General features: G+C 42.3%; 1 protein-coding gene across 1 annotated transcript in view; it reads right to left on the reverse strand.

Moving 5' to 3' along the window:
• The window catches only part of Ola1 (Obg-like ATPase 1), a 119,225-nt gene extending 116,686 nt beyond the window's left edge, over positions 1-2,539 (reverse strand). The window contains 2 exon segments of the mRNA NM_001033927.1: positions 1,048-1,148; positions 2,472-2,539. Coding sequence (NP_001029099.1) covers positions 1,048-1,148 — 101 coding nt within the window. The 5' untranslated portion in view covers positions 2,472-2,539.
• Between the last annotated feature and the right edge of the window lie 24,340 nt (positions 2,540-26,879).

The raw sequence follows: 26,879 nt of genomic DNA on the forward strand, positions 1-26,879 counted from the left end.
GACAGACAGAGACTGACTGAGATTCTTTTTTTTTTGAGACAAGACTTCTCTAGAGCCTCAATCTCACAGTACTACTCTTGCATTAGCCTCTGAAGTGCTAGGATAAAGCTGTGAACCTCCATGGCTGGCTAAGATAGTTTTAAAAATGAAAAGAACAGACACTGAACATTCAAGTTATATGTGTAAAGAATTATAGGATTAATCCCACATATATCTTCTATCACTGTCTTATGTGCAAATATATGGTATATAGAGTTAACTTTAATTTTAAAGACATGACAAAATTCAGTACTTTGTTTTCATGATCCCCAAGTTTAAACACCTTTTGTGCACACACATGCATAGCATCCATTTGCCTGTTCAAATGTGTGTAGACACAGGTGCATGTGTGTGCTTATGACGGCCTGATGCTGGGGTCAAGTGTCCTCCTCAGCTGCATGCCACTGTAGTTCCTGAAGCAGGGTCTGCTGCTGAACGTGGAACTCACCACTTTGGTTAGACTGGCTAGCCAGCTTGTTCTGTGGATTCCCTGTTTTGGCTTTTAAATATGCAGAAACAGAAACCTTTTACCTACCTTCTAACAGCTTATTCAAAGTAGTTACTTCTTTCTCCAATAAAATTTCACCTGCCAGACAACTCTCTTCTCTCAAGAGCTTGATAAAAAGGTTTTTAAACTATTTCCTTAAATTGTTCTTCTACTAGGTTTCTGGTGACAGTCTGGGTAGGAAGTGCAAGTCCAAGCAAACCGAATACTATGCTTCTCCCAACATTTCAAGCAAATGTAGCTCATTTGCCTCATTAATATTTTAACTCTCACTGCTTCTTCCTCTGAGTTTAGCAAAACAATGTAAATAACTCATTTCAATGTGTGCAAAAAAACCTAAAATCGAGTAATTAGCGCACATGTAAGTTAACGCCTAGTTTTCTAACAATATTCAAATCCCTGTACTTCAATTTGAATTCTTATTGCCTTGTAAGTTTTTATTTCTACAACAGGACACAAAAGTTTATAAAACAAAAATGTGAAAAGTCCCCATTTTTACTTACCCAACATTTGGCAATCCAACAATACCAATTTTCAGTGAGGTTCCAAACCTTCCAATGATCGGAGGCGGTTTAAGTCCATCTCCTCCCTTTTTCGGGGGCATCTAAAATATCAAAATGAACTTTTAAAACTACCCCTGCAAACAAAACACATTTCTGTCTACAGAGTATATTACTGGGTAAGAGAAAAGAAAACCTACTGTTTATATCAATCCACAACTAAAATGAAAGCAAAACCTATACTTTTTAGGGAAGGCGATGGGGGGGGGCGTAATTCTAAAATTTGTATACTAGTCATTTCTGAGTAGTTTCAGAAACACTGTGGCAGCAGGAATCAAAGATAAACATAAAACTTCGTCCCAAACTTCCATGTTGGCCGCTGACAACCACCTTAACCTGTCATATTATTTGGAGGAAAGCATTTGGAAAGCAATCAAAAGGTTGAAGGAAAGCAGAGACACAAGTCAAAGAAAGCCCGTTGCAGAAACACCAGCAACCAAGTCACCTCTCACCAACCATTCCTCCACCACTTGGGACCTGCCTTTCTCCACAACTCAGTGTTCACCACCCTAATGGTTACTAGGCCTAGAGGTCCTTCGAACCCACCAGACCTCTTCCGCTTTGACACTGTATAGGTAAGGCTAATCAGTCCTTATAAACAGTTTTTGAAACCCACACTCCACACTGGATACTTCGAAGGCATTCGTCTCACCCTTTTTTAAGATCCAACCTAGCGCTTTCATGTATGATGCCAAAAGCAAGTGCTCTACCAGTAGACTATACAGCCTCATTTCAAATACTTCCAACCTTTTGATTGACAAGTCCAAACTTTTTGTCTTTTCTTGCTTGTCCTGGCTCCAAGGTTCACTGTGCAAAATTGATCTCATTTTAAACACTGCAATAGGAACCAACGAAGAACTGCAGCCTGGCGTCTTAGAAGCTGGAAACTAAAACTGTCCCTGCCTTCTGGCTGCGTTGTACCTCCTAGAGCCACGCTGCTCCCCTCCCCCGCCTGCCCGCCTCAGAAGTGATATTCCAACCTGTAATCCCTGTCCAGGAGGCCAAGGATCTCCCTTTTTAGGGTCTTGACACCTGTTCCGGGCCTCCAATGAACAGCTGCATGGGGAGAGCCCGTCCAGTCCTGTGGCCCTATACCGGGTGCCCCCGTAGCCCAGTCGAGCACGATGCCCGCACACCACCCTTCCCCTCCCGACCTAGCACTGGCGTCCCGCCCCGAAGCAAGGTTTTCCCCCAGACTGCGGCCAGGGCTAATCTCGTGGCCGCGCGGCCTAGTCCAAGGGCGCCTCATTCATCCACATGCCTCAAGCTGTCTGCTGCCCTCAGCCTGTCCCCGCGGCCGGCCTCCGGCCTCGCGCCAGCCTCGGAGCCACCGGCCCCGGCGCCCATGGACTCTTTCAGGGACTCACCGTGCACCGGGCTAAAGATCGCACGGGGTCCCAGACTGCAAAGACCGGTGTCGCCGGCAGCCGGAGGTGGGGAAGAAGGCGGAGAGAGCGCAGGCCCGGCCCTCCGCCGAGCCGCACGTACGACGGCAGAGGCGACGGAACGGGCGGGCCGGGGCGGCACCTGTGCTCAGGCCACGCCCCTCCTGGGTCACGCCCATTGGCCCGGATGCCAGGGCCCGGATGGGTGGAGCCTGCAAGGGGGCGGGCGCTTAGCAGCACCAGGCTTCTGCGTCTCTCTACACGTGGGCTTCAACCGAGCCACCAGGTTCTCTTCCGCTCCACTGCTCCGGTTCCGGACTCCCAAATTTATCTCGGACCCTCTTGTCCCAGACTCATCCCGCCGAGATCTGTCTCCGAACCTGCACGGCGCTGCCCTCCACCTCTTTCCAGTAACTTCTTTCAGCTGGGCTAACAGTGAGAGGCCATTTAACTTTCTTCAAGATAAAAAGGACCAAGGAAAACTTCGGATCCAAGACGCACCTAACAGCAACAGAAATACATAAAGCATTTAAAGAGTCACCATCTTCCTCCCCGACGCCACACGTACATCCCTTTCCTCTGCGTGGTTAAGAACCACGAAAAGGGGGTTGGGGATTTAGCTCAGTGGTAGAGCGCTTGCCTAGCAAGCACAAGGCCCTGGGTTCGGTCCCCAGCTCCGGGGGAAAAAAAAAAAAACCACGAAAAGGAAATATGATTTCTTCCAGGTTATAAAATGAGACTCGTGCGGTCCATCTCACGAGGTTATTGGTAGGATTAAATCAAATAATATGTATAAAGTGACCTACACTAGGAACTCCACTGGGAAAAAACCTCTTTATTATGTTTTCTCCAATGACTTTCAAGTATTTGTTGCAGTGAATGTCCAAAACATAATTTTTTTTCAAACATACCAGTTGCAGATAAAAGGAAAGGGTGTGAATTGGTTGCTAATCCCCAATTTGCAGATGACAGAATATTATCAGAAAAGTATCAGGTGAAGTCACACAACTAAACTAGTGACAGAAGACACATTTCAAACCCTGATCTCACTGCAAAATCTTGTGTGGATTAGCTCATGCATACAACAGTTCTGGTGAGTTGAAAGAATTGCTTGGAGTCAGTTCTCTCCTACTTTGCAGGTTTTGGGGATGAAACTCGAATCATGAGGCTTCGCAACAAGCACCTTTCCACACTGAGCCATCTCACAGATCTAAAACTGTTCACTTTCTGTCAGAATCCTTTTGAATGGTGACTTATAAGTGGCAGTTGAGTGACTGTTTATAATAAAGTTGCATTAAGGGTATTCTGTCACTCCATGAGATAATCTGAGGAAAGCGGTGGAGCTCCTTTGATAAATTTTAAAGAGAGGGTCTTTGTCTTCAGTTTTGTTATTGTTTAAAGATTGTAACTGTCAGAGTAGTCAGGTCCTTACTTTATACAGTTACTAATGCACTATACACTCAACCTAGTATCCTTGTCATCAAACAATGTATTTGTAAAATAGAGGGCAGGGGTAACCAGTACACATTGTGTAGCCACCATCGATCTAACTCACAGGAACAGCACAAAGGTCTGACAGATTCAAAAATAACACTCTTTTCAATTACTTTGATACACACACACACACACACACACACACACACATCATGGCTTTAAGTAGCTGTGGCTTCCTCTGCCCTCATCCTCTGGCTAACAACCAAAAGCCTATTGCAGTTCTAGGCGCCACTTAAATATAGGGAGTAGAAGAGAGGAAAGCTTGTCATCTAGTAGACCTCTAGGGAAAAAAGGAAGCCTGTCTCAGAAGCCTCTAGCAGACAAATTCCATTTTACTGGTCAAAAGTGGATCCTTCATGACTGACAGGTGAGGGGTATTTGGAGTATGACTGTGCTAGGCAACAAGATAAATTAGTTACGCAGAATAGAAGAACCAGCACAAAACTGCATCATTTTCTTCAGAATAACATGATTGAAAACTTGGGAATTAGTTCTTACTTCTGGAATTTTCCATTTAGTACTCTAACGTTGCAACTGGGCATGATATAGTAAAGCCATGGAAAGTAGAACCACGGGTAGGGGAATGGGGTTATATAGTACTGGAATCAAGATGTCCCATTTGGGGGGTGTAATGGCTCAGTGGTTAAGAGCGCTGGAAGCTCTTCCAGAGGACCCAGGTTCTATTCCCAGAACCCACATGGGAGCTCAAAACTGTAACTCTGGTCCCATAGGATCCAGTGCCGCCTTCTGGCCTCTGAGGGCATCAGACAGTCATATGGTGCAGACACATCTGGACACAAGACCCATATATAGAAACAAAACAAAACTTATGGGGGAAACCTCTTCCCTTTTAAAGAAATATATGTGTATGTTTAGGTAGGTGTGTGTATTTTTTTTTTTGACAGAGTATCTCACTGGAATGACTGGGACCTGGGGCTCACTCATTAGGCAAGGCTGGCTAACTGTAAGCCCTGGTCTTCCTGACTACACGTTCCCACCACTGGGATATGAACACATGGCCTCAGCAGGATCAAACTCAGCCTCATCCTTGCACAGCTTGTGCTTTACAAAGTAAGTCACCTCCCAGCCATTCTCTTTTAAAGATACAGTCTCACTGTTTAGACCAGGCTGGGCTACCTGAGTGTTGGGATTGCAGATAAGCAACACCATATTTACACAGGCTGCCCTAATTTCAAAGAGCCATCTCAGAGTCACCTAGTGTGACTGACGCTACCATGAGACCTACTTATCCCAGGTCCCTTAGAGGGTTCATTGCTCTCAAACCTTACTGTTTGTAGCACATGAACCTTCTGGCCATAACATACTGGACCTGGGATATCAAATCCAAGCTGAAGAAATCAAGATTCTTTTTCTTTCTGGAAATCAGAATCTATTGGTTGCTTAGAGGAGAACATAAAACCAGGGCTAAGAACTATGTTAGGCACTTTTTTTTTGACAGAAGGCTATTCTAAAGAAAGAAAGAATAAGGCAGAAAAGGAGCAAGTAATCATAAGACGGTCCTGGAGAAATTGAGAGAGAGAGAGGAGAAAGCAATCACAAGTTCTAAGTGTCCAATTCCAAATGTCTAATCCATCGAGTGGCCTGTTTACTTTTTAACCCCAGGCTTTCTGATAACCTCGCTTTCTACCAAGAACTTCCATTTTCTGTTTAAATTGGTTTACAGTGGATTTCTAATAGCCAAGCAATATTTGTAGTGGCCAAGGCAGACAAGAACTTATAGCCTCCTGAGAACTAACGTATGTTGGAGGCACACTGTTCCTCTCACCTGCAGTCTTAAATTATACGACAGTTCCACAGAGTACGTTCTGTGTAACTGTGATTCTCCAAGAAGCTCTGTCGAATAAGGGATGCAGGATCAGATGAGTTCAGGAAGCACTACATAATCTTTTTGGGAGACAACGATTGGTTTTGTTGTTGTTGTTGTTGTTGTTTTGAGGTTGATATAAAAACACCTCCTTTTTATATATTTGGTTGTGAGCCTAGCCTTTAACGGCTGAGCCATCTCTCCAGCCCAAAACACCTCCTTTTAAAAATTTACTTATTGTATGCATTTGAGTGTTTTGCCTGTATGTATGTTTACGTCCCACATGTATGCCTGCTGCACACATTGACCAGAAGACAGTGTTAGATCCTCCTGGGGCTAGAGTTTTATGGATGGTTGTGAGCTGGCATGTGGGTGCTGGAAATTTAACTCCTGCCCATTGGAAGAGCAGCTAGTGCATGCTCTTAACTGCTGAGACAGCTGACCAGAACCCCCCCCCCCAGAAAAAAAAACCACCTATTAAATCCCAAGAGCTGGCAAGATATCTCAGCAAGTAAGGACACCAATAAGCTGGACCACCTGAGCCTGGTCCTCAGGATCCACATGGTCAAAAGAGAGAACCATAAGTTGTCCTGTGCCCATTACACACATGTGCACACACATTTATATGTAGACACAACACACAAGAATAATAAACATCAAGGTGTGCTTTAATCCCAGCACTCAAGAGGCAGAGACAGAGGCAGAGGGATCCCTATGAATTTATGATCAACTTGATCTATTCAGCCAGTTCCTTGCCAGGCATGGATTAATAATGAGACCCTGCCTCAGAAAGAGAGAGAAAGAGAAGAAAGGAGCCATCAAGAAGAAATGACATTCAGGGAACTAGTCAGGAGAGCCATTCCAAAAGCACTCTGTAAGTCCAAGTCTATAACATTGTGGAAAGGCACAGAGGAAGAAGGGTGGAGGGAACTGTGGCTGCTAAGGGTTAGATGGAGAGAGGGAGGGGTGACAGCACAAAGGGCGTTAGAGCAATGAGACGATCTTGAAAAACACTATAAGGTAGCTGCTATGCATCTATCCTAAGCCAAGGATTTACAGCCCCAGAGTAAACTCTAAGGCATGGACTTTGGAGGGAAGTGTCAACCAAGTTCATCAGCTGTAGTAAGTACACATACGATTCCACCGAGGAGAGTAGCAATGAGGGTCCATGTATTATAGGGAAAAGTGCGGAATGGAAAAATCTCTGTACCTTCCTCCCCATTTTGCTAGCAACCTAAAACCACTCTTTAAAAAAATAATGCCTATTGAAAAAGAAGCAAAGAGTAGTGCAGAAGTGGTGCACACCTTCAATCCCAGCACTCGGAAGGGAGGCAGGTGGATCTCTGAATTGGAGACCAGTCTTGTCTGCAGAGTGAGTTCCAGGACAGCCAGGGCTATTCAGAGAAATCCTGTCTCAAAAACAACAAAACAAAACAAAAAAACAAACAAAAAGAAAGAAAAAAGAAAGATGTGTATGGGTGTTCCTACAGAATCAAAAATTAAATATTTTATGTATAAACATCGACTTCAAAGAGAATGTCTGGCTAGGATTTCTTTTCTTTAATCATGGCCATTTCAGTTAGGTCAGTGTGATTATTAAATGTTGAAAGATATCCACCCCCAATGGTATACCTCTTCCAACAAGGCCACCCCCACCCCCAACAAGGCCATATCTGTTAGTCCTTTCAAACAGTGCCTCTCCCTGATGACCAAGAATTCAAATCTATGAACTTGTGAGGGTCATTCTCACTCAAACCAACACACTGTGATAAGACACCGCGATCAAGGCAGCTTACAGAATCAAGAGTTTATTTGGGGTTTACAGTTTCATAGGGTTAGAGTCCATGACTATCGTGGTGGGAAGCCTGGCAACAGCCAGGTGGAGGAGATGCTGGAGCAGTAACTCAGAGCTTACGTCCTGAGACGCCACTACAAGACAGAGAAAAAATGATTTAAACTTTGAAACCTCAAAGTTTGCTTCCAGTGACACACCTCATCCAACAAGGCCACACCTTCTAATCCTTCCCAAGCAGTTCCACCAACTAGGTACCAAACAGCAACTATCTGAGCCTTTGAGGGGCGTTATCAGTCAAACCACATGTCTCCTGTTGTGACAGCAATGTAAATCTGTAGTGCCAATGGGATATTCCTGTTAAAGAAGTTATAATTGAATCTAGATGAACCATTAGTTCTTACTCCCAGTTCACAAGAAGTAAAGTGAATTAAAGGGACAAGTTAATGATTCTACAAGAAAGCAATCATCCATACCCAACAAGATGATTAACATGATTTTGTCAACATATCAACGGCATAAAAAGTGGTGAGGGGTTGGGGAGCACCAGCCAGGTGACTCAGCAGGTGAAGGCCCTTGCTATCAAAGATGAGTTGGATCCCAGGAGCCTACACGTAAAAGTCTGAACCAACTGCTAAAAATTGTCCTCTGATCTCCACAAACGGGCCATACTATGCTGTACACAGACACAGACACAGACACACAGACACACAGACACACAGACACACACACACACACACACACACACACACTCATGTGCTGCGCACACACACAACCCTATAGTTGGGGAACAATTTCACATACAGGGCTCCTAAGAATTTTAATTTTAAGACCTTTTGATATTTTTTTGAAACTCAATGTAAACCATTTCTTGAGTTGTGGATAAATCTAGGAGCAGAGCACTTGTCTAACATGAGCAAAACTCTAGGTTCAACCTCCCCCACAAATGAAACAAAGGTCAAAGACTACTAAGAGCGTAGTCTAAGAGCATAGTCCACACCTTCAGTCCCAGCACTCAGGAGGCAGATGCAGGTGGATCTCTGTGAGTTTGAGGCCAGTCTGCTCTACATAGAGAGGTCCAGGACAGTCAGAGCTACATAACAGAGAAACTGTCTCACAGGAAAAAAAAAATTGGATTCCTAGCACCCACATGGTGGCTTACACACATTTATAGCTCCAGTTCCAGGGGATCCTATGCCCTCTTCTGACCTCGTAGGGCACAAGGCAAATATAGACATGCAGACAGATAAAACAAACATATACATAAAATAAATAAAAAATATTAAATTTAATTTCTAAAAATAAAAAATACATACATACTAAATGTGTGGGCACACAATGCTCCCAGCACATGGGAGGCAGAGGCAGACAGATTGCTGTGCATTCAAAGCCTGCCTGACCTGCATAGTGAGTTTTAGGCCAGGCAAGTATGACTACATTGGTAGACAGACCCTGTCTAAAAATAATGATAAATAAATAAATCATTTGTGGTATATGATAACTTGAAAGAATATAGATTTTTAACTACCTCCTAGAGTTCATCATAACAGCATAAATATCTCCAAGTCTTTGTAAGTCACTCAATAAGCTTGATTGATTAATTGATTGGTTGATTGATTGGTTGATAGACAGGGTCTCTCTACATAGCTCTAACTGTTCTGGAACTCACTGCATAGCACCAGTCTGACCTTGAACTTACAGGGATCCACCTACCTCTGTTTCCTGATAGCTGGGATGAAAGGTGTGCATCACACCACTCGCTCAGTAAAGCTTCTTAAAAGAAGAAGTAAAATCATGTTTTCTTGTTGTACCCCATGAAGGTGCCCTTCTTTAATTTGATTTTTTGCCTCCTCTGAAATCGGAAATCTTCCCTTTAACCATGCCAGATATTCTGCTCTGACAAGAGAGATAAGGTTGAATAACATGCAATTCATTACTCAATAGTTCCTTAACCTCACTGGGGGAGAGAGAGAAAGGAACCAGTATGTAAATGAGTCTTATGGTATCAACAAATAGTAGGCCTTGTGGTACAGGACTAAAAAGAACTGCATCCTGAAGTAGGGGATGAAGGGAAGATGGGATTCACCGAGATGGTTGGGGAGAGTCTTAGAGAAACAGCTACATGTAGCAAGGGCAGAGTATGGGGTGTCCTCTGCCCATGGACAGAAGCAAGGTCCTAAAAGAACTTGCCTACCAGAATCCTCCCTCCGCTGTTGTCCCTACCACTCCTGCCAACAAATTTATTAAGGCATAACAAAGCCCTGACCAACTGGAAAAAACAACCATGAAGCAAACCAAAGTAGGATGGCTCTGAGAAGGTGGATAAAAAGAACTGATTTGCTTCCAAACAATTGCTCACATTTATATGAAACCATCCTTCTAAGACAGGCCATGAGATCTTTGTATAGCATTGATAACTAAGTATAACTCCCTAGCAATCTGTGAATAAACTGGAATGAGCCATCTTGGGGGTTGTGGATTTAGCTCAGTGGTAGAGTGCTTGCCTAGCAGGCGCAAGGCCCTGGGTTCGGTCCCCAGCTCCGAAAAAAAGAAAAGAAAAAAAAAAAAAACTGGAATGAGCCATCTTGAGAAAGTATAGAATTCACTATTCTTTACCAAAGATTTCTTCTTCAGTGGGAGGCTTTGGAGGTGTCTCATGCCGCTTGTGTTTTATGTTCATGATTCATAGTCTTTCCTTAAAAGTCAACTGTTCAGAAGCGTGCCTGTCACGTGCATTTGTCTCCTGCTGCACTTGAAGAAACCTCGAAGAAAGCCAAATGCGATGAATAGTTTCTTCGCTTCATTCCACAGCCTGAAGCCAGTCAAAAAATCTCAGTAGGAACAGGATTTTCTCTGAGAACTAAAAATAAAAAGTTGATACCGAAATAAGCAACAAAAAATATTTCCTGGGGTTGGGGATTTAGCTCAGTGGTAGAGCGCTTGCCTAGCATGCGCAAGGCCCTAGGTTCAGTCCCCAGCTCCGAAAAAAAGAGAAAAAAATTTCCTGTTTGTCTTAGTTAGGGTTTTACGTTATGCATAACTTAAAGCAACTTGGGAAGGAAAGGGTTTATTTTGCTTAGACTTCCACATCACAAACATCGTGGAAGGAAGTCGAGGCAGGAACCTGGAGGCAGAAACTCATGCAGAGGCTGTGGAGGCTGCCTTGCTCCTCAGGACGTGCTCAGCTGGCTTTTTTATATAACCTATGACCAGTAGTCAAGGGGTGGCACTGCCCACAGTCAGCTTGGCCCTCCCATATGAATCATCAATCAAGAGAAGGCCCTGCAGACCAATCCCATGGAGGCATTGATGAAGATTTCTTCTTCACAGATGACCTTAGTTTCTGTCAAATTGACATATAAACAAGCCAATACACTATTATTGGATAATTCACGTTAAATGAAGAAAATAAGACAAATGAAAGTCTTGAGATGAGAAAGTAAAGATTTGGAGAGATATATACACATATATATACACACACATATATACACATATATGTCTACATATATGTGTATATATATGTGTACATATATATGTATATATACATATATAAATAAAGCATATTAACAAATATATTATATAGTAGTATATGTTAAATAAGGATTTATTTCTATTTAATAATATACAAGATTTTTAGAATAGCATTCTTTAAAATTGTAGATTGTGTTAAACTTTCCGTTTTTCCATTGAAGTATTAGTGAATGTTCTGTCGCACTAGAAAGAACAAAAGCACTGGGCCCAGATTAAATTCTAGTGTCACCAATTACATTACATTACATTACATTACATTACATTACATTACTACACAGTGTGCTCCCAGGGAACTCTAAAACATACATGCAAAATTGTTACACTTATTTGGCTAACATTTGGTGTTTGCCATCTGGGGTCATTAATTAAGGCACCCAATTGTCCACTCCTGTATCTCACACTCTGGCAACTAAAAGCGTTTCAAGAACAAGAGAAAGTAGAGGCTGTCAGATCGCTTAGGTCACAGTCTGGAAAACCTAGACTATAATTTTGTCCACATTCTTTTGGTCAGCCAACTAGAATCAAGGAAGGGAAGTAAGTTTGATCTCTTGATAGGAGCAGGAGGAAATATAGCCCACTAGAAGTAGTATTTGGGGATGAAAGCAAAGGCTGATTAATCTTTAGAAACTAGCTAGAAGAGGCACAGAACTTTGCACATCTCCATGTGAAAAAATACACTCATCCCTTCTCAAACCCTAGAAAGTACAACTAGGACATCAACTCAAGTCCCAGATTTATCAAAATAAGAGCAGGAGCAGACAAGCCTCTTCTAGCATGTTCTGTGGTACAGCAGCCAGGGCGTCAAGACCTGTGATCTAAAAGGTCTAAATACCTGCTACACATGCAAAGATAAATACAGAGATAGAATAGAAACAAAATATCCACAACTCATACTTTAAAAAGGGAACGAATAATAAAGCATACTGCACTCTAATCCACTGACCCTGTCCTTGTGTCCTGTTAAGAGTCTCCTACCACCTTTCTCACCTCCTGATAGTCCCCAAACAAATGCCACAGGACATAAGTGTTACAGTGTTACAGTTTACAATGTTACATTGACCCCTGTTACATTTTTACAGTTTACAGTGTTACACTGCCCCCTGTTACAGTGTTACAGTTTACAATGTTACACTGACCCCTGTTACAGTGTTACAATATTACAGTGACCTGTGAAGTGAATCTAGTTTCCATGATATTATTTATCTCTATGTAAAAGCCCAAACTTTTAGAGACATAAAAACAATAGCAACTTTATCACTTCTCTTAAGTCTATGGATTGTTGTGGTGGGGTGGTTAAATGGGTAGTTCTTCTTGCTTGGGGTCTCTTATGTAGCTGCAGTCATAGAAACTGAGTTATGTTATGGACTAAATGCTTGTGTCTGCCCAAATACAAAGGTATTAATCCTACCCCTCAACATGTCCGTATTGTAAGGTATGACCTTTGGAAAGTTTTAGCATTGTGAAGGATAAAGACCTTGTGAGTAGAATTAGAGCTTTTGTAGAAGCTCTAACCCGGGCTTCAGTCAGGAAAGTGCTTGCTGTACAACCATAGGGACCTGAGTAAGATAGCCAGAAACCATGTAAAAGACATGCTCACCTACAATCCTAGAGAGAAGGAGACAGACAGGAGGAGTCCCAGGACTATCTGAATAGGTCAACCAGGCTAGCTGAATTGTGGAGTTAAGAATTCAATGAAAAACCCACCAAGCCACTACAGCAAGCCCTGGATACTCCAACACACTGGAAAAGCAAGATTTGGATTTAAAATCACATCTCATGATGATGATAGAGGACTTAAGAAGGACATAAATAACTCCCTTAAAGAAATACCAGAGAATACTGGTAAACAGGTAGAAGCCCTTAAAAAGGAAACACAAACATCCCTTAAAGAATTACAGGAAGGGTTGGGGATTTAGCTCAGTGGTAGAGCGCTTGCCTAGGAAGCGCAAGGCCCTGGGTTTGGTCCCCAGCTCTGAAAAAAAGAACCAAAAAAAAAAAAAAAAGAATTACAGGAAAACACAACCAAACAGGTAAAGGAATTGAACAAAACCATCCAGGATCTAAAAATGGAAATAGAAACAATAAAGATATCACAAAGGTAGACAACCCTGGAGATAGAAAACCTACAAAAGAGATCAGGAGTCATAGATGCAAGCATCACCAACAGAATACAAGAGATAGAAGAGAGAATCTCAGGTGCAGAAGATACCATAGAAAGCGTTGACACAATAGTCAAAGAAAAGGCAAAATGCAAAAAACTGCTAACCCAAAACATTCAGGGATCCAGAATACAATGAGAAGATCAAACCTAAGGATAATAGGTACAGAAGAGAATGAAGACTCCCAACTTAAAGGGCCAGTAAATATCTTCAGTAAATACCTTCAACAAAATTGTAAAAAAAAAAACTTCCCTAACCTAAAGAAAGAGATACCCTTGAATGTACAAGAAGCCTACAGAGCTCCAAATAGACTGGACCAGAAAAGAAATTCTTCCTATCATATAATAGGCAAAACACCAAATCCACAAAACAAAGAAAGAATATTAAAAGCAGTAAGGGGAAAATGTCAAGTAACATAAAAAGGGAGACCTATCAGAATTACACCAGACTTCTCAACAGACTATGGAAGCCAGAGAAGGTCATGGGCAGTTGTCATACAGTCACTAATAGAACACAAATGCCAGCCCAGGCTACTATACTCAGCAAAACTCTCAATTCACATAGAAGGAGAAACCAAGATATTCCATAACAAAACCAAATTTACACAGTATCTTTCCACAAATCCAGTCCTACAAAGGATAATAGATGGAAAACTCCAACACAAGGAGGGAAACTACACCCTAGAAAAAGCAAGAAAGTAATCTTCTTTCAACAAGCCCCCCAAAAAGATAGCCACATAAACCTAATTCCACCTCTAACAACAAAACTAACAAAGAAGCAACAATTACTTTTCCTTAATATCTCTTAACATCAATGTACTCAATTCCCCAATAAAAAAACATAGACTAGGGGCTGGGGATTTAGCTCAGTGGTAGAGCGCTTACCTAGGAAGCGCAAGGCCCTGGGTTCGGTCCCCAGCTCCAAAAAAAAAAAAAAAAAAAAAAAAATAGACTAACTGACTGGATTCGTAAACAGGATGCAGCATTTTACTGCATACAGGAAACACACCTCGGTGACAAAAACAAATATTATCTCAGTGTTAAAGGCTGAAGAAAATTTATCCAAGCAAATGGTCCCAATAAACAAGCTGGAGTAGCCATTCTAATATCGAATAAAATGTACTTTTAAGGAAAAGTTATCAAAAAAGACAAGGAAGGACACTTTATAGTTGTCAAAGGAAAAGTCTACCAAGATGAACTTTCAACTCTTAACATTGATGCTCTAAATGCAAGGGCACCCACATTCATAAAAGGAACGAAAGTTCAAAGCACACATTGTACCTCACACAATAATCGTGGGAGACTTCAACACCCCACTTTCATCCATTGACAGATCATGGAAATAGAGAGTGAACAGAGACGGTGAAACTAATGGAAGTTATGAACCAAATGGATTTAACAGATATTTATAGAACATTTCATCCTAAAACGAAAGAATATACCTTCTTCTCTTATGTTTTTGGTTGTGAGCCTAGCCTTTGACGGCTGAGCCATCTCTCCAGCCCAATATACCTTCTTCTCAACACTTCATGGTACCTTCTTCAAAATTGAACAAATAATTAATCACAAAACAAGCCTCAACAGATACAAAAAGATTGAAATATTCCTTTGCATCCTATCAGATAACCATGGACTAAGGCTGGTCTTCAATAACAACAAAACAACAGAAAGCTTATATACGCATAGAGGCTGAACAATGATGCTCTATTCAATGATAACATGGTCAAGGAAGAAATAAAGAAATTAATGACTTTTTGGAATTTAATGAAAATGAAGGCACAACATACCAAAACTTATGGGATACAATGAAAGCAGTGCTAAAGGGAAAACTCATAGCTCTGAGTGCCTCCAAAAATAAACTGGAAGGAACATACACTAACAGCTTGACAGAACGCCTGAAAGTTCTAGAACAAAAAGAAGCAAATTCACCCAAGAGGAGTAGACTACAGGAAATAAACTCAGAACTGAAATCAACCAAGTAGAAACAAAAAGAACTATACAAAAAAAATCAACAATCCAAGGGCTGGTTCTTTGAGAAAATCAACAAGATAGATAAATCCTTAGCCAGACTAACCAGAGGGCAGAGAAACAGTATCCAAATCAACAAAATCAGAAATGAAAAGGGAGACATAACAAGTGAATCAGAGGAAATTCAAAAAATTATCAGATCCTACTACAAAAGCCTATACTCAACAAAACTGGAAAATCTGGAGGAAATGGACAATTTTCTAGACAGATACCAGATACCAAAGTTAGATCAGGATCAGATAAACCATCTAAACAGTCCCATAACCTAAAGAAATAGAAGCAGTCATTGAAAGTCTCCCAGTGAAAAAAAAATCCAGGACCAGATGAATCTAGTACAGAATTCTATCAGAACTGCAAAGACCTAATATCAATACTCTTCAAACTATTCCACAAAATAGAAACAGGGGGCACACTACCCAATTCTTTCTCCAAAGCCACAATTACGTTTATACCTAAACCACACAAAAACCCAACAAAGAGAACGTCAGATCAATTTCTCTTTTGAATATCAATGCAAAAAATACTCAATAAAATTTTTGAAAACTAATTCCAAGAACACATCAAAATGATCATCATAATCAAGTAGGCTTCTTCCCAGAGATGCAGGGGTGGGTCAATATACAGAAATCCATCAGCATAATCCACTATATAAAGAAACTCAAAGGAAAAAGCCACATGGTCATCTCATTAGATGCCGAGAAAGCATTTAACACATTTCAACGTCCCTTCCTGATAAAAGCCTTGGAAAGATCAGGAATTCAAGGCCCATACCCAAGCATAGTAAAAGCAATATACAGCAAACCAGTAGCCAACATCAAGCTAAATGGAGAGAAACTTGAAGCAATCCGACTAAAATGAGGGACTAGACAAGGTTTCCCACTCTCTCCCTACCTATTCAATATAGTACTTGAAATCCTAGCCAGAGCGATTAGACAATGAAAGCAGGTCAAAGGGACACAAATTGGAAAGGAAAAGTCAAAATATCACTATACATATATACAGATAATATGATAGTACAATTAAGTGACCCCAAAAATTCCACCAGAGAGCTCCTAAATCTGATAAACAACTTCAGCAAAGGGGCTGAGTATAAAATTAACTCAAACAAATCAGTATCCTTCCTCTACTCAAAGGATAAACAGGCTGAGAAAAAAAATTAGGGAAACGACACCGTTCACAAGTCACAAATAATATAAAATACCTTGGTGTGACTCCAACCAAGCAAGTGAAAGATCTGTATGACAAAAACTTCAAGTCTCTGAAGAAAGAAATTGAAGAAGATCTCAGAAGATGGAAAGATCTCCGATGCTCATGGATTGGCAGGATTAATATTGTAAAAATGGTCATCTTGTCAAAAGCAATCTACAGATTCAATGCAATCACCATCAAAAGTCCAAATCAATTCTTCATGGACTTAGAAAGAGCAATTTGAAAATTCATTTGGAATAACAAAAAACCCAGGATAGTGAAAACTATCCTCAACAATAAAAGGACTTCCGGGGGAATCACTATCCCTGAACCCAAGCAGTATTACAGAGCAATAGTGATTTAAAAAAAAAAAAAAAGACTGCCTGGTATTGGTACAGAGACAAGCAGATAGATCAGTGGAATAGAATTGAAGACCCAGAAATGAACCCACACACCTATGGTCACTTGATCTTTGACAAAGGAGCCAAAACCATACAAAGGAAAAAAGACAGCATTTTCAACAAATGGTGCTGGTTCAGCTGGAGTTCAGCCTGTAGAAGAATGGAGATTGAACCATTCTTACCACCTTATACAAAGTTCAAGTCCAAATGGATCATGAACCTCCGAACAAAACCAGATACACTGAAACTAATAAAAGAGAAAGTGAAGAAGAGCCTTGAACACATAGGCACAGGGGGAAAATCCCTGAACAGAACACCAATGGCTTATGGTCTAAGGTCAAGAATCAACAAATAGGACCTCATAAAATTGCAAAACTTCTGTTAGGGAAAGGACACCGTCAATAGGACAAAACAACAACAAATAGATTGGGAAAAGTTCTTTACCAATCCTACATCTGATAGAAGGCTAATATCTAATATATACAAAGAACGCAAGAAGTTAGACTCCAGAGAACCAAATAACCCTATTAAAAATGGGGTAACAAGATAAACAAAGAATTCTCAACTGAGGAATATCAAATGGCTGAGAAACACCTAAAGAAATGCTCAACATCTTAGCCATCAGGGAAATGCAAATCAAAACAACTCTGAGATTCCTCCTCACACCAGTCAGAATTGCTAAGATCAGAAACTCAGGTGACAAGAGATGGTGGCGAGGATATGGAAAAAGAGGAACACTCCTCCATTGTTGGTGGGATTGCAAGCTGGTACAACCACTCTGGAACTCAAACTGGCATTTCCTCAGAAAATTGGGCATAGTACTATCTAACGACCCAGCTATACCACTCCTGGGCATATACTCAAAAGATGCTCCAATGTATAACAAGGGCACATGCTCCATTATGTTTATAGCAGCCTTATTTATAATAGCCAGAAGCTGGAAAAAAACTCAGATGTCCTTCAACAGAGGAATGGATACAGAAAATGTGGTACTGCTCAGCTATTAAAAACAATGACTTCATGAAATTCTTAGGCAAATGGATGGAACTTGAAAATATCATCCTGAGTGAGGTAACCCAATCACAAAAGAACACACATGGTATGCACTCCCTGATAAGTGGATATTAGCTCAAAAGCTCATAATACCCCAGGTATAATTTACAGACCACAGATAAAAGCTCAAGAAGAAGGAAGATCAGAGTGTGGATGCTCAGTCCTTCTTAAAAAGGGGAACATAAATACCCACAGGAGGAAATATGGAAACAAAGTGTAGGTTGAAGACTGAAGAAAAGGCCATCCAAAGACTGCCACACATGGGAATCCATCCCACATGGAGTCACCAAACCCAGTCACTAATTGGGATGCCAAGATGTGCATGCTGACAGGAGCTTGATATAACTGTCTCCTGAGAGGCTCTGCCAGAGCCTAACAAATACAGAGGTGGATGCTTACAGCCAACCATTGGACTGAGAACGGGGTCCCCAGTAGAGGAGTTAGAGAAAGGACTGAGGTGGCTATGGGATTTGCGACCCCATTGGAAGAACAACAATATCAACCAAGCAGACCCCCCCAGAGCTCCCAGGGACTAAACCATCCACCAAAGAGTACACATGAAGTGACCCATGGCTCCAGCCACATATGTAGAAGAGGATGGGCCTGGTCAGGCATCAGTGGGAGGAGAGGCCCTTGCTCCTGTGAAGGCCCAGTGTCCCAGTGTTGGGGAATGCCAGGGCGGAGAGGTCGGAGGGAATGGGTGGGTGGGTGGGGAAGCACGCTCATGAAGGCAGAGGGACAAGGGATGGGATAGTGGGTTTCTGGAGCGGAAACCAAGAAAGGGGATAACCTTTGAAATGTAAATAAAGAAAATTTACAATAAAAAAATTGGCCCTCAGGATTATGGAAACTGAAAAGTCTCATAGTCTAACTCCTGTCATTTGGAGAGTCAGGGAAGCTGCTGATAAAGTCCTGAGGACCTAAAGTGCTGATGGTATAAGCCCAGTAGGGGCAGAAGGCTGATGTCACAGCCCAAGAGCCCTGGCAGAGAGAATGAGTCTTTCCTGCACCTTCCACATCTGTTCATTTTCAACCATTCATCAATCGCCAGATAACTGGATTGTTTTTTCCCCTTGAGTCATTGTAATACCATGGACATTTATTTACAGCTTTATTCAATTTAAACTGAGGATTCTGTGGGATGTCTTCAATAAAGTGAATGTATGTGCTTGGTATGGTATGGTTTGTGTGTTGTCTTCTTTCAGTCTTTGTTTTAAGATGAGAATCCATATTTCAGCAAAGAAAACCAGCTAGACAGAAACTGGTTTCTGGAGGGGGAAATTGGAGCAAATGAGGAATGCTCAGATGGTGTGAAGTGAGGGCAATTGTGAATACTCACATAGTGTGAAGTGTGGGCAATGGTGAATACTCAGGTAGTGTGAAGTGAGGGCAATGGTGAATACTCAGATGGTGTGAAGTGAGGGCAATGGTGAATACTCAGATGGTGTGAAGTGTGGGCAATGGTGAATACTCAGATGGTGTGAAATGAGGGCAATGGTGAATACTCAGATGGTGTGAAGTGTGGGCAATGGTGAATACTCAGATGGTGTGAAGTGAGGGCAATGGTGAATACTCAGATGGTGTGAAGTGAGGGCAATAGTGAATACTCAGATGGTGTGAAATGAGGGCAATAGTGAATACTCAGATGGTGTGAAGTGAGGGCAATGGTGAATACTCAGATGGTGTGAAGTGAGGGCAATAGTGAATACTCAGATGGTGTGAAGTGTGGGCAATGGTGAATACTCAGATGGTGTGAAGTGAGGGCAATAGTGAATACTCAGATGGTGTGAAGTGAGGGCAATGGTGAATACTCAGATAGTATGAAGTGAGGGCAGTGGTGAATACTCAGATAGTGTGAAGTGAGGGCAATGGTGAATACTCAGATGGTGTGAAGTGTGGGCAATGGTGAATACTCAGATGGTGTGAAATGAGGGCAGTGGTGAATACTCAGATGGTGTGAAGTGTGGGCAATGGTGAATACTCAGATGGTGTGAAATGAGGGCAATGGTGAATACTCAGATGGTGTGAAGTGTGGGCAATGGTGAATACTCAGATGGTGTGAAGTGAGAGCAATAGTGAATACTCAGATGGTGTGAAGTGAGGGCAATGGTGAATACTCAGATGGTGTGAAGTGTGGGCAATGGTGAATACTCAGATGGTGTGAAGTGAGGGCAATGGTAAATTCTCAGGTAGTGTGAAGTGAGGGCAATGGTGAATACTCAGATGGTGTGAAGTGAGGGCAATGGTGAATACTCAGATAGTATGAAGTGAGGGCAATGGTGAATACTCAGATAGTGTGAAGTGAGGGCAATGGTGAATACTCAGATGGTGTGAAGTGAGAGCAGTGGTGAATACTCAGTGTGAAGTGAGGGCAGTGGTAAATACTCAGATGGTGTGGAGCTAGAAATCACAGGTCCACTGTATTACACTCACAACCCAGGAGGAGGACCAGAACATAAAAGAGAACCCATGCTGTTTTTTCAGGGGCAGGGGAATTTATAAAAGAAAACTTAAATACAAGTTCTCCTATTTCAAGGTTTATAGGATGTATGAGCCAAATAAAAGCGCCTCATTGTGAAGATCTGTGTACAGAGCGCTTTCCTAGCTGGTTATAACCATGGTGAGAGGTAGATACTCACCTCCCCGTCCTGTTCTTGTTCTAAGAGTGTTTTTGTTTTTACACATAATTAATGGTCCCCAGATGTACTTGCTTTCCTGGACCCATCTTCTCACTTTCATCTTCCTTAGCAAACAGAGGTTTTCAATATTCCCCCACACTTAAAAAGGACCAAATAATAAAGCCATGTTGACAGAACTTTTAGGAAATGTTTCCTCTGGGCATAACACAAATAAATCTCTTCTGTGTAACTCGGCACATGTCTCCTCTCCTTTAGCAGTGACTTTAAGACTTGTCACTACTTCAGACAGCCCTTCCTCTGACATCTGTCACCTGCAACCTCATTTTTCTAGCCACCGAGCCATCTGTGCATCCCCCCTTTTGATAGACCCCTAGTGCTGTAGGATTTTAGGCTGAAGCCTCCTGGCTTCTTTCCTTCTTCCTATGCCTGGTTCCAAATGCCCGGACACCCGTTCACACTTTCATCCTCTACTGCCTCAGCCGTGGACTCTGACCTCTCAGCCTCTGTCCAAACAAAAGTCAACTGTCCTGTCGCTTACTCCACCCTGTCCTGAGCCTTATGTCCTCTTGGGCTACAAGGTAGGTCAGGAATTGGTTTCTTTCCGCCTTTCCTTTCTATTCATAGCAGCTGCCTTAAAGCTTTGCTGCCCTTCTCCAGTCCAACACTAGTCCCTCAAGTAGAAGTAAAGAAAGAAGGGAAGGAAGGAAGGAAGGAAGGAAGGAAGGAAGGAAGGAAATAAGGAGGAGAGAGAGAGAGAGAGAGAGAGAGAGAGAGAGAGAGAGAGAGAGAGAGAGTTGTTATTCCTTTAACTCTCTACTGCTTGTATATGTACCTATATTTTTCTTCATAAGTTTTGTTTGGTTTTGACTAAGACCCAGACTCACTATTTCACTCTGGTGGGCCTAGAATTTGCTATGTATTCCAGGCCAGCCTTGAACTCACAGAAATCTCCATGCCTCTGCCTCTGGAGTGCTGGGATTAAAGGTGCAAACCATCACACATGACCAGAACTTTCCGTTTCTTAATGGCTGCCTTTCTCCATTCCTGTGGTCCTTTTGCTTTCTCCAGCACTGTCTTTGATCAACTTTTTCACATCTAGCTTCTGTCTTCTCTCCGCACAATCTCTACCTCAACATTCTAGGAATATGGACCTGTTTACAGTCTGAATTTACCTTTAACTTGCTAATTGTAGTCCCTGTGTTCTCAAACACTTACCCTCTACACGCTCTAGGCCCAGCACTGCAGAATATTCAAAAACATGCCTTCGATTAGGACATTTCATGACTTCAATTTTTCCAAGGCCTATAACCCCTAGGAGAAAATCTTAGCTTGGTAGGTAAGAACCTTAAACCTCTTAGCTCAGTCTAATTCTGCTTTGTTTCAGAAAGATCACATTACACTTTTGCTACAATAAACAGTGATCTCACCATGCCCTTTCATGTCTTCATGCCCCTGCAGACAATGCTCTTTAGTATGTACTTAATGGTGTCTCCGTCCAAATTCATATGTTGAAGTCTTAAAATCCTAGTATCTGAGGATGTGCCTGTATTTAGAGAGGAAGCGTTTAAAGAGATCATTAAGGTAAATTGAGGTCCTATAATGACTCGGTCCACTTTGTGTTGTTATGACACAATATTTAATGCCGGGTATTGTATAAAGTAAAAGAGGCATCTTTGGCTCACAATTCTGATGGCTAGAAGGTCCAAACAGCATGGCACCATGGAGATGATCCTTGTCTTTACCACGATGTCAGAGAAGAGGAAAAGGACCTGACCATACGCACAAAGGGCCAAGCTGGAGAGCACTGCTTTTTAGAAGAGATGTTTCTCTGGATGGTGGTGGTGCGACGCATGCCTTTAACCCCAGGACTTGGGAGGCAGAGCCAGGTGGAACTCTGTGAGTTCCAGTTCAGACTGGTTTACAGAGTGAGTTCCAGGACAGCCAGGGCTACACAGAGAAACCCTGTATCAAAAAACCAAGCCAAACCAACCAAACAAAAAACAAACTAATATATATTCATATTCCATATTTACATTCCAAATACATAATCATATGAAATACATGTTCATATTCCAAGGACTGAAGTAGAACACGATCACTCTGTGCTAACATAGTTGCTTAGCATGTAGTATGTGCAAGGTTGTGGGCTCGATGCCAAGGGCTGAAAGAAAGATCCCAACATAAAGATTCACAACCATTGCCAGGCCTCTTAGGGTTATTCCGAGCTTCCCAAAGCCATTTCCTCTAAGAGAGCAGTTTCTGCAGTAAGAATGGAGACAGAATCTTGCTGCGTGCCGCGTGAGGTCAGAGGAATAAGAAGAACAGGTGACCCAAGTATGCAGCCGCGCTCCCTACAGCTGGAAAGTGCATTTGAGGCAACAGCACAGAAGAGACTAGAGAGGGCAAGTTCTAGCTTGAGGAAAGCTGGAGAGAGGTGAGCACTGGCGGTACAGTTCGAGGTTAGTGTCACTGGCTGACGTGCTCCAAGCACTTTGTAGAGTGACTGGATGGCTGTCAGCTCTCTTGTGGTTCAGTTCTTATGTTTTAAAGAAGCGAGAGTTCGGCAGACTTCAGCTGTAGAACGTAAGGAACGACATACATTTTACAGGTAGAAGACAATACCCACAAAAGCATCACCTGTAAAAATCAAGAATGGTGCAGAGGATTATGGAGTAAGAGGGGCCAAAGGAAGTAATCTGTGGGAGAATAAACAGACCCAGGGTCATTTCTACAGCAGTCAAGGGAAATGGCCCCATTTCTTTGCCTGTGGTTACTGCTTTAAGTTACTGTCCGCTAGGCGGGCATGGTGGCGCACACCTTTAATCCTCGAACTCAGGAGGCAGAGGCAGGCAGATAGCTGAGTCTGAGAGACCAGAGTTCCAAGACAGGCTACACAGAGAAACTCTGTATCTTATAATAAGGAGTAAATAAATGGTTTTAGGGGGCTGGAGAGATGGCTCAGCGGTTAAGAGCAATGACTGCTCTTCCAGAGGTCCTGAGTTCAAATCCCAGCAACCACATGGTGGCTCATAACCATCTGTAATGGGATCCGATGCCCTCTTCTGGTGTGTCTGAAGGCAGTGACAGTGTACTCACATAAAATAAATAAATAAATCTTTAAAAAAAATAAATAAATGGTTTTAATAGAAAAAGCTTCACCCAACTGGCTAAACAGCTCAGTCCTCGCTTTTCTACCTCCCTACCTAGTAATAAACCATGTTTTTCTCTTAGTATGTTGTCCAACTTTGAGGCTAAGGACTGTTTTTCAGATAAGTGAAAGTATGTCCAGTTTTCCTACAACTCTGGAAGGAAGATGCTTAGCAACTTTTACGGACGTGAACTGCTCGCCTGTTGGGGTTGAGAGCTCTCTGGGAAGAGACTTTCTGTAACTGGAGGAGGCAGGAACTTTGTCAAAGCTCTAACTGGGCGTTAACTGTACCTGCTGCTTACAGCTGAAAGACCCTTCAACCACGAGGTGCTAGAAGATGCTTGGACGCAGGAGGAGGAAGGGGAAGAGAAAGAGGAGGAGAAGAAGAAGAAAGGAGGAGAAGAAGGACAAGGACAAGGAGAAAGAGAAGGAGAAGGAGAAGGAGAAGGAGAAGGAGAAGGAGAAGGAGAAAAGGTGGCCTTAGTTCCTTGTGTTGCTGTTCATAGGGGTTTTGTTTCCTTGCCTGGTTTTGGCTTCTCCACAGAACTCCTGTGTCCCTAGGGAAATGACACCTGCCAGTGAATGGCTCAAGAAGAAACCCTAGAATTTTTCATAACTGATCATTTTCTTCGTTATAATCTAATTCTCATTAAATCTAGCCAAGACGATACAAATGTCCCCACCTCTCTCTCTCCTTTCCCATTTTGAGGCAAAGTCTTGCTATGTAACCCTCTGTATCAGTTGCTCTTCCACTTCTGGGATAAAACACCATAACCGAGGCAACTTAAGAAAAGAAGACATTTAATTGGACTCAGTGTTTCAGAGGGTCCGTGTCCACAATGGTGGAGAAAAGGCATGGCCAAGGAACAGCCGAGAGCTCTCGTCTGACTCTACAAGCTGGAGACAGACACTGAAACCTCAAAGCTGCCCCAGTGACACACACCCTCCAAGGAAGTGCCTAATCCTTGCTGAGCAGGTCCCCCACAGAGTAGTCAAACATAGGAGTCTATGGCTCGGTGGAGGGGAGAAGGGGGAGGCACTCTTAATCAAACCACCTTATCAACACTGAAAGTTGTCTTAGTTTAACTTCTCCAGAGATACCTTACCTTCCCGCTGTCTTTATCTCAGGTTTGCTTTGCCTTTCTAACTGTGGGCTAGAAACAACCCTCGCTCGCCCTGTGCCTCTGCCCCTCCATGCAGACTTTGCTTTGCCTCAGCAACTTGTGAATAGCTCAGTCCCTTGCAATTCTGCATGTAGAGCTGTAGGAAGAGAGAAGGAGCTTAGGGTGGGTGTCCTTTTCCTCTGTGTTACATAGAACTGTAGAACTTGACATGATATGTTGCTCCCCAGCCTTATAAAACTAGCGGCCAGAACTCCAATAAGACCAACAAATAAAGGAGCATTTGCCTTAATAGCAAGACTGTCGTAAAACTTTACACTGTAACATTGGACTAAGCAGACCCTGTTATCACACATTTAAACTATTTATTTGAAACTTTCGAGATACACAGGTACATAAAGGACATGTCTACAAATCTGTAGGAACCCATGACACTTACACAGCTTCCAGAAATGTCTACGCCCAGCAACGGGAAGCAGGGCTGACTCCCAGGCTGCCTCAGCTGATAGTTCGAAGGGGAATGAGTGCAACACAGGAATGAAACAAATCCTCATTTTTCTTCAACTGTCCGTGGTCCATTTTATCAGAGATAGACGGTACCCACACAGCACAAGCGACTGAGTCTCAATAAAAACCCACTCTCCACTTTCTCCTACCTCATCTGCCGACCGTTACATTTCCTTTTATTTCCACACTGATGTTTCTCTTTCAAGCTGGGGGTTTTAGCACTGATGTTGTAATTGCTCATCACACAGCTGTGGCCCTGTTATGATGTCCTTGTAGATGTCCCTTTCATTTTTCTGACGGTCCTGTGATCCAATCTACAACCCGTTTAAGGACAAAAACGTTTCACATGCCGTTTTATGCCTCGGCTGTTTGAGAGTTCCATACCGGCATCATCAATATGGATGCGGTCAATCTCCCTGCTTTTTTCCAGAAGATTCATTGAAATTAATCTGCAGAATGTGCTGTGGTTTGTTGCTGCTTTGTACGACAGCCCCAGTACAACTTGTCTCGTTAATCTTGTTTTTCTTTATTTTTATGCGTTTGCTACAGTAGTTCTACTTGTACAACTGGCGTGTGTCTGGTCCTTTATGGAAACCCAGTTTTTTGTCTCTGCCTTTCACCGTGATTTTCCATCATTAAGGGGCTCTTGAATAAAAATGTCACCCTTGTTTCTGACAGAGCCCACGTTCCCTCTCTTTTCTTACTGTGATTTTCCATCACTATGTTTTGTAAATTCCTTGAATAACGATGTATACTGTGAACAGACGGGCAGAGCAGTAACGGCTTCACCCATGTTTCCCTGATGTATCTGTGGCTTTGAGAGCACACAGTGGCATGGCAGAATCTGCTGTGTATGGAAGAGAATGTTTAAAATAGATTTTGTGGTCTGCCAGGGTCCGTGCTATGGTTCATCAATAATTCACATTCATGTTCGTAGCCTCCGCTTGTTAGAATGTCGCTTCCCCAGTGGCAGGTTGGAGACTGGCTTCAGTCTGACCATCTTTGAGAAACAGAAGGGCAAGGTTCTATGTGCTTTTTCTCTTTCCTGAAACATTTTCAAAGGTAGCCAAGAGTTTTCTTGCCTAAGGGTGCTGAATTGGAAGTTGCATTCATTTTTAAAAGTGAGGCAGAAGGCCAAACTTCCCTCATTTGACATACTTTATGGATTGTTTGTTTGTTGTTTGTTTCTTTTTTGTTTTCATTTGGTGGGAGGTTGTTTTTGTTTTGTTGTTTTGTTTTGTTTAGACAAGGTCTTACTATGTAGCCCTGGCTGTACTGGAACTTGTTATATAGTTCAGGCTAGCCTCAAATGCAGATTTTGTTTTTTGTGTGCTGGGGCTAGCCTGTGCCATCACACTCGGCTTTTATTTGAATTATTTTTGTCTGTCGGGATGAGTAACTTCACTGACCACTTCTGAATAAAACAACCCCATAATTCTAGTCACAAGCAGGCAAGGAGGCATTATGGACAATAAACCAGTGCTTTTACTAACGACTACAATTGA

The sequence above is a fragment of the Rattus norvegicus genome, chromosome 3 (genome assembly GCF_021556685.1).
Source record: "Rattus norvegicus strain SHRSP/BbbUtx chromosome 3, alternate assembly SHRSP_T2T, whole genome shotgun sequence".
In the NCBI taxonomy this organism is placed as follows: Eukaryota; Metazoa; Chordata; class Mammalia; order Rodentia; family Muridae; genus Rattus; species Rattus norvegicus.